The sequence below is a fragment of the Ochlerotatus camptorhynchus genome, unplaced genomic scaffold, assembly GCF_037179485.1.
Source record: "Ochlerotatus camptorhynchus isolate MF236.1 unplaced genomic scaffold, CSIRO-AGI_Acam_v1.1 ptg000392l, whole genome shotgun sequence".
In the NCBI taxonomy this organism is placed as follows: Eukaryota; Metazoa; Arthropoda; class Insecta; order Diptera; family Culicidae; genus Ochlerotatus; species Ochlerotatus camptorhynchus.
The window spans coordinates 1,329,501-1,338,445 of NW_027040879.1; the positions used below are offsets into that span (position 1 = coordinate 1,329,501).

Genomic DNA, 8,945 nt, shown 5'->3' on the forward strand with positions numbered 1-8,945 from the left:
CCTGTAGATTTGAAAACTTGATTATGTAAACACTAGGCATCTTTTTCTGGTAGTTCGTTCAAAAATGATACAACAATCGTCAAGCTCGCTGTAACGTCACCTAGTGCCTCGTCACCTACAAATTGGCGCCTAAGTCAGTGGTCTAATAACTCTTAGCGCGCTAATGGCATAGTTCCCCTGCCGCATAGAGAGTTGCCACAATGACATTAGGTTAGCTAAGGTCAGTTAACTGACTGGTGGGAAACGGGAGCTTACGCAATGACTATTCTGTATGCATTTAAGAGATAGTCTACCAGAATGGATGATTTTTTTTGTACAATTTTATGTTTTCTGATTGTGCAAAACATGAGAATTAACTTTTCCAATGCTTTCAATTGTACAAAGCATTAGTGCTAGAAACATGATCTTGTAAACACTACACACCTTAACTGTTAGTTTGATTAAAAAATGCTGCAACAATCGTCAAGCTCGCTGTAATGTCACCAAGTGCCTCGTCACCTACAAATTGGCGCCTATGTCAGTGGTCTAATAACTCTTAGCGCGCTAATGGCATAGTTCCCCTGCCGCATAGAGAGTTGCCGCAATGACATTAGGTTAGCTAAGGTCAGTTAACTGACTGGTGGGAAACGGGAGCTTCAGCATTGACAGTTATGTACGCATTTTTATGATGTTATCTAACAACAATGGTGTGTAGTGTTTACACGATTATGTTACTAATTCTAATGTGTTGTAAATATAATTGAAAGCATTTGAAAAGTAAGATTCTAGTGTTTGTACTTCTTAAAACATAAGTAAACATCTACATTTTAAAACATTCAAACAACGTTTACTTTAAACGTTTTGTACATCTGAAAACATCAGAGAACAACAAACAGGAAGTACAATTGAAAACATCCGAACAACGTTTAGTTCTAACGTTTTTTACATCCGAAAACATCCAAAAACGTTTGGTTCTAACATCAGGAAACTTCTACATTAAAAAACATCAGAAAACATTTACATATAAAAACATTTAAACAACGTTTAGTTCTAACGTTTTTTACATCCGAGAACATCCGAAAACGTTTGGTTCTAACATCGGGAAACATCTACATTAGAAAACATCAGAAAACGTTTACATATAAAAACATCCGAACAACGTTTAGTTCTAACGTAATGTACATCAGAAAACATCCTTAAAACGTTTGGTTCTAATGTCAAGAGATTGAAATTTTTGACGTCAGACCGACATTAGAATGGCAAAATTTTGTTCCAAAATTTCTGATGTATACACCATGTTACGTTGCTTAAATACAACTAAATCATAATGTTTTCTAATGTTTGACATCAGGCATACATTTGATTTCGATGCTGATGTAGACATCAAAATCAAACGTTGGGCTAATGTAAATTTCTATTCGGGTAAGCAGCGTCCGAACTTCTATTAGCGATTTCTCAGCGTCACACACATACATGACAGGTTTGTTTGTTGACATTTATCTGCTGCTTGCTGTTCTACCAATTCCAATCGACAGAATTGATCAAAACGGGTTGAACATGTTTTTACAACGCTCCAAACTTCTCAGGTGAGTGTGACTATTGTCGGCAGTCTCTTTTTCTTCGGCACCCTTTCCATTTGAACTGCGTGTTAACCAGCTGTTCTATTATCGGCAACTCAAAATCAGCCGTATTTTGTAGTGTGTATATTTAATTTAAAGAAAAATATGGCATAACAGGATTGCACAGTCGTAAAAATGTAATCAGATTGAAGTTGAAAAGGTAAGGAATCGGCTTAATACATTCAGCGAAGAGTTTTGATGGGAAAATACAGTGAAATTAACGTTTCAATTTCGGTTGCCGAAAACAGTCAATGGGTGCCGAAGCCATAATTTACCCTATCTAGACTAACATTTAAAAGGGGCGAAAAAACAAAAATGTAAACAAATCATATTTTGCCAGAACAGTTCACAAACTCTCAATAAACACAAAAAAAGTAGAAGAAAACATATTTTCCAATCATCAAAAACGGTTCCTTTTACATGGCGTATTTCCAATTTTTAACTTTATGACTTAGTTGAAGATGCTAATTTCAAATAACAGACTGTAGTGGTAATTTTTATACGATAGATGGAGTAGATGAAAGCATAGAGTTGATAGTTCCGTTAGAGTACGGCAGTGTGGAGATTGTATATAGATATTAGACAAGCGAGCTAGGACAACTTTTAAGGAAGGTACAAATCGGTTTTTTCATCTCTCTTTACCAAACTCCCCCTTTGGAGAGGGATGGTGAGGGGTGTCCCCAAAAGTTGTCCTAGCTCGCTTGTCTAATATCTATATACAATCTTCACACTGCCGTACTCTAACGGAACTATCAACTCTATACTTTCATCTACTCCATCTATCGTATAAAAATTACCACTACAGTCTGTTATTTGAAATTAGCATCTTTAACTATGTAAATCGTTGACTTCACGTAGAAGTAATACTAAAAAACATATAGTCAAAGAACTTTATGACGCCATGTACAAAAACTTAGAATTATATTGTTTTAATATACAAAACGTACTGATTCTGATTTGATTTGTATTTGATATGCATCCTATTGATATTTCAAGTATAAACAACGAAACAAAAGACGACCAAAAATCTCCAATCTCTCCAAATTGGCGATGAAATTATCAGTAAACGTTCTCAATTTCACGCCAAAAATCATCTTTTTAAAGTTTTTAGTGATGCATGATGTTAGATTACACTATATATCGATATATTCATAGGCAAAAGAATGATTAATAAATTCCACATTCATTCCGAGTTGTATTCTAGCTGCACAGTTGTAGGTACTAGTTATGTGGACATTATTCAGTTCATTCAATACGCATCCATTCCGTTTCAAACCACAATCCGATGGGACACAACTTTACTCAAACTCTGTTCATACCACTCCTTTGTTCGTAGGGGGTAATGATCAAACGGGTTCTGGTGAAAAGCTGGTCTTTGTATTGCACAAAGTCTGCAACAATATGTCGCCATAAGTCCGAGAAGTCCTCATCACAACCTCATCAAAGCCAACGTATCGCCACAAAATACCAACTTTTTTACTTATGCTTTTAGAACTTTAATTGTAATGGTTATGGTAGTCAGTAAGGTCCATGGATGGCATTGTATTATTGGTCAATCATTAATTTACAGGCAACCAATTCGCGATATATTCCTCATAAAGTTGATCGATGTTACAAAACCATCCATGGACCTTACTGACTACCATAACCATTACCATTAAAGTTCTCAAACCATAAGTAAACAAGTTTTAATAAAGTTCTCTTTCCGAAAATGTATGGAGAAAACAACTATTTTGAATGGTCATAGCACAGACAAATAGACATAACACTCACAATCACATTAATCGCAAATAATGTTTTAGTTGGGAATGTGCTTGCACCACTGAAGCATTGAGCAAACATTTCGAACTTATCAGTGATGCCAGTTCTTTTTCGCGTCTAGTTAGTAGATGTCAGCTCTTGAAAATGATAAGTGGTCAAGGCATCCCACTGGAGACACATACCACATCTGACGAATACAGAAAAAAAAATTGTTGAATATTACATCAAAACTGCTGCACATTAGTCATTCCGTTCCTAATATTACGTTGTACATTGTACACAGAATTCGAGAACAATTAATCATGTGATGGCTGTAATATTCTATCATTTTTTACCAGTTATTGTGTTCAATACTTCACCATGAATATCATTGATTGATACATTTTTTTTCTTCTGTGTACACATTGAAGTGATGAGCGGTGGTAGAAAGGGCACTAATAAGTGATGCATTACCTCGTTTAAAAAATTGTTTCCAGCAAAAGAAAAAGCACACTAAGCAAACAAAACAAAGCCCTAAAAAAACTAAGCTTCTGAGAATTTTTCCTACGGATCCGTATTTCTGCACACGAAACGAAAATCAATTATTTTATTCATGTGTTTCACTTATACATTTTTGCCAAAACATCAGCCTTATACATTCCATAAGACAAACCACATAGATCATATAAGAATGCTTAAAAGGTATGTGTGACCGTTTATACATTTCATTTGACACATGATCTTCATTAACTTTTTACAAGGTGTCTGCTTATTAATCGACTTATACATTTTATGAATAATCAGCAATAGAAATTTGCCAAAAGGTATAAGGAGATTTCTATCCGTGCAGAATTCTATCAATTCTACAGATCTACGGAAAATTTCATAGAACCGACATTACTGACTTCCATCTGTTTTGTTTTTATTCAACACAGCTGACGCGTTGACAGAACGAGGGAAAAGCAACTAGTGAAAAAATTGCATGCACGAGGGATGCTCCGGTTGCAAAACATTGCTTGGGAATGTGGATGATAGATGGTGCTAGTGCGCATGCAAAATACGCTTGACGATTCTTCTAAGAGTTATGTCTGTTTGTCTGTGGTCCACTTCCAAAAAACCACAATACATAAGGTTAAAACTTTATCAAACAAACGTTCATGTAAAATTCCATAACCATTTCAATTAAAGATTAGCAGGGATTATAAACAATTTTTAACCAATTTGGTAAGGTCAAGTAACGGATCCCATTTATGCGGAAAATCAATGACTCTTCACTGCTGCTTTTTTCCTGCATGAACAACACTTGCATGCCGCCATTTAAGGTACTGCATTACCATCGTCAAGGTGATGCTGAACGACGAGTGTTCCTACTTTAACGACAAAACAGTAAATAACATCATGACACGTCACGAACGGCCACTGAAGTCTCTTGTCAAAGTGGCTATGATTTCACTTTCACGTCACACAACGCGTAGCTGCCGAACGGTGACAGTTCTCCCACTCTTTGAGAGCACCCATGGGGATCGTCCAGGAAGTACGCTCAAATGAACTTCATGTCCCTTTCATGCAATATCCGTTTCTATATGATTAGTTGTAAGAATATTTTATTTCTTTGAAATTAAGTAATATTTACTTCTGTATGTCACAGTGTGTCATTATCCGTGGAATACTCCTTAGCTTACCAGTTGGAGCTCTCTCTCTTGGCGTCTACCGATGGTCTGCTGGTGTTGTCGTGTAAGTGTTTTCATCGAGTGAGGACCGTTTTTCTCCGTCGCTCCCGTGTGAATGGAGACGAGTCCGTAAAAATTGTCCTACCACTTTTTCACCGAAGGAAAACCCAATTTAAAAGACACGACTACGAACGGACCTAGTGATTTAAATAGTAACAAACTAGTGGATAAGCGATCAAAATGGGAAGTAAGTATCGAAAAGGAAATCGGATGGGATAGAGTTATGGAATAAGATCTTCTCGGATCATAAAGCGGTAGCCTACACCTTCTTCACCTACATATATCCACGTAGCAGAGAAAAAGCTCCGCGTTGGAACTTTCCCTTTCCACGGGTTAGCCTCGCGTATAGCTGAATGCTTCGTGCGTGGTGGAAAACAGGAAAATGTTTGCTTGCGATATAAAATTGTTTGGAAATTTCAGAACATGTAGGTTCTCTAATGCACATTATTATTTTTAAAAAAGTGTGCTATATTGTGAACTGAAATTAACTGTATAGTCACCGAATGAGGATTATGGATACATGGCTAAAATAATAACAAAATACTTGAAATGATAGAGACAAATTTAGTAAATATTGTTTTATCCTACTAGCTTAATAGCTTATCTTGGCAGAAACGTGTATTGCACCTGAAATGTGTATTCTTTTTTGGCGCCTAACAATGATGAAGTTGGCAGGCAAAAATACGCTTATCTGTAGAGGATTGGCAATAAAGCTGTTGGTATTAGATGGTGAACACACAGAAAAAAAAGTTCTCAATGGATCATTGAAGATGCTGAGGTTTTGACAGCACCGTACTGTGGCTACCACAGTATTTTACATTGGTTCGTCCGTATACAGTAGCGCCAAATGAAAGCTGTGGTGGGTTCAAAACTCAGCCATCTAAAATGATCCATTACTTTTTCGAAGGGACATATCAGCTTTTGTAAACAAAGCATTTGATCGTCGATTTGGCGTAACTGGTAGCTCACCCACGCATGCTAACACTACCATCAGATAGGGAAAGTTACGCCAAATCGACGATCAAAGGCATTGTTTAAAAAAGCAGATATGTTCCTTCGAAAAAGTAATCGAGAGTAATTGTTGTTGAATATTACATCCCAACAGTTGCACATAGGTCAATTGCACTGGTTATGTAATATTACGTTGTACACATAATTCACATAGATGGATGCAATATTGTATCAGCTTTTTGTTATTACTCAATATGTCATACAGTCATCAGCTTGAATTACGTTGATCGATATTATATTTTATTTTTTGCTGTGTACCGACCATTCTATTGTGTTTTTTTTTTACTTTTCTGTGATTATATTTACTCGTTTACTAATATGAATATTTAGCTTGGAGTTATATTTTGAATGTTTTTTTTTAGTTCAGGGTCAGTCCAACGTGTTACCAAAATCGCAAATGCACGAAACTTAGAGATATAAATAACATTTGTTCCCATGTCCAATCAAATATCGTATTTTAATGAGACAGTATAGTAAAAGCTATTTTAGATGTTTTCCACAAATTAATTGACTAAAGACAATATTTTTCGACCTAATACTAGTTTCATCCAAGCATCAATTAATTTTCATTTTAAGCTATACATTGATGTCTACTATGTAAGCATAAGATAAATTTTCTATTGTGTTAATAAAGTGACAATAATAATTAAACAAAAATATTCCCAAAGATCCACTGACCTCATCAAAGTTCCTAATATGTTACTTATTAAACTTATTATCACTTCAATACATCTTATGCTACTATTTCTCTCCGTCTCTTTTTTCCAGTTAAATTCTTAGAGGTAATTAAACCCTTCTGCAGTATTCTGCCAGAGATTGCGAAACCTGAACGAAAGATCCAGTTCCGCGAGAAGGTACTATGGACGGCCATCACGTTATTCATCTTTCTGGTGTGCTGTCAGATTCCGCTTTTCGGAATCATGAGCTCCGATTCGGCCGATCCCTTCTACTGGATTCGTGTTATCCTGGCTTCGAACCGAGGAACGCTGATGGAACTGGGTATTTCACCAATTGTCACGTCCGGATTGATCATGCAACTGCTGGCCGGTGCAAAGATTATCGAAGTTGGTGACACCCCGAAAGACCGAGCCTTGTTCAACGGAGCGCAGAAACTGTTCGGAATGGTAATCACGATTGGACAGGCGATCGTCTACGTCATGACTGGAATGTACGGTGATCCGTCGGAGATCGGAGCCGGAGTCTGTCTGTTGATCATCATTCAGTTGTTCGTAGCCGGTTTGATAGTTCTACTGCTGGATGAACTGTTGCAGAAGGGATACGGTCTGGGATCAGGAATTTCACTATTTATTGCCACCAACATTTGCGAAACGATCGTGTGGAAGGCCTTCTCTCCAGCCACTGTTAACACTGGCCGTGGAACCGAATTCGAAGGTGCTGTCATTGCTCTATTCCACCTGCTAGCCACACGTCAGGATAAGGTCCGGGGTCTACGTGAAGCTTTCTACCGCCAGAACCTGCCAAATCTGATGAACCTGTTGGCCACGGTTCTTGTGTTTGCAGTGGTGATATACTTCCAGGGCTTCCGAGTCGATCTCCCAATCAAATCAGCCCGTTACCGTGGTCAGTACAGCAGCTACCCAATTAAACTGTTCTATACCTCGAACATTCCAATCATTCTACAATCCGCTCTCGTATCCAATCTGTACGTCATCTCACAAATGCTGGCCGTCAAATTCCATGGCAATTTCCTGATCAACATGCTTGGTGTGTGGGCTGATGTTGGCGGTGGTGGTCCAGCTCGTTCTTACCCAATTGGCGGTCTCTGCTACTACCTTTCCCCTCCGGAATCGCTCGGACACATCGTTGCAGACCCAATCCACGCCGTCCTGTACATCGTATTCATGTTGGGCTCATGCGCTTTCTTCTCCAAGACCTGGATTGATGTGTCCGGTAGCTCCGCTAAAGATGTTGCCAAGCAGCTCAGAGAACAGCAGATGATCATGCGTGGACATCGTGAAAACTCCATGATCCATGAGCTGAACCGATACATCCCAACGGCAGCCGCCTTTGGTGGTCTGTGCATCGGTGCCCTGTCGGTGATAGCCGATTTCATGGGTGCGATCGGTTCCGGAACCGGTATCTTGCTGGCCGTGACCATCATCTATCAGTACTTTGAGATCTTCGTCAAAGAGCAGAGCGAAATGGGAGGAATGGGTACATTACTGTTCTAATTTATTTGTGTTATTATGTGTTTACATTAATGCTTAAGTTAAGCACATTCTATGTGACGTGAGAGAGCGAGACGCAATGTGGTCAGGTGAAATCACTACAATTTACGGAACTCGAAGCTATCCTTCCAAACCAGGAAAAGGAAGAGCAGAAAAAGTAAATTGTAACTGATTTTAAGAATGCTAAGATATGATCAAATTACAATTTGAAACCTTAGACAGACAATGGGCGAGTTGTTGCACGTTTAGTTTAGTAGTGATTGTGAGAAGACTTTTCAAACTAAAAACTGAAATTATCATTTACTTATAATTTTATTTCATTCCTTATCGAGAAGAACGATAACCACAGATAAAGAATATAACACGCTATAGTAGCGCGAAGGATGTTAATAAAAAAAAAATGTGTAGAATATTGAAAACATCAAAATCTGTAATGCTATGTTTCGTTTCTTACTTGCTACCTACCCCGAAAGCCATGTATCATTAACCCACAGTTACAATACCATTACCATACTGCATTTCGATGAACCTTCATTATGATTTTTGATTTTTTTTTTTTCTGATAAAGTCCAATATGTTTGCAGAATTAAGGCAGTTTGATTTATAATACTGGAGTATTTTTTTTATAGAAGAAATGGATGTAATGTCGGCCTAAATGCCCCTAATTTGGGCCCATG

General features: G+C 37.7%; 1 protein-coding gene across 1 annotated transcript; it reads left to right on the forward strand.

Moving 5' to 3' along the window:
* The first annotated feature begins 5,089 nt into the window (after window positions 1-5,089).
* Window positions 5,090-8,702, forward strand: LOC135710595 (protein transport protein Sec61 subunit alpha). Its single transcript, XM_065233204.1, has 2 exons — window positions 5,090-5,255; window positions 6,848-8,702. Exons 1-2 carry the CDS (start codon window positions 5,249-5,251, stop codon window positions 8,269-8,271), a joined length of 1,431 nt encoding a protein of 476 aa, XP_065089276.1. The 5' UTR covers window positions 5,090-5,248; the 3' UTR covers window positions 8,272-8,702.
* The last annotated feature ends 243 nt before the right edge of the window (window positions 8,703-8,945 follow it).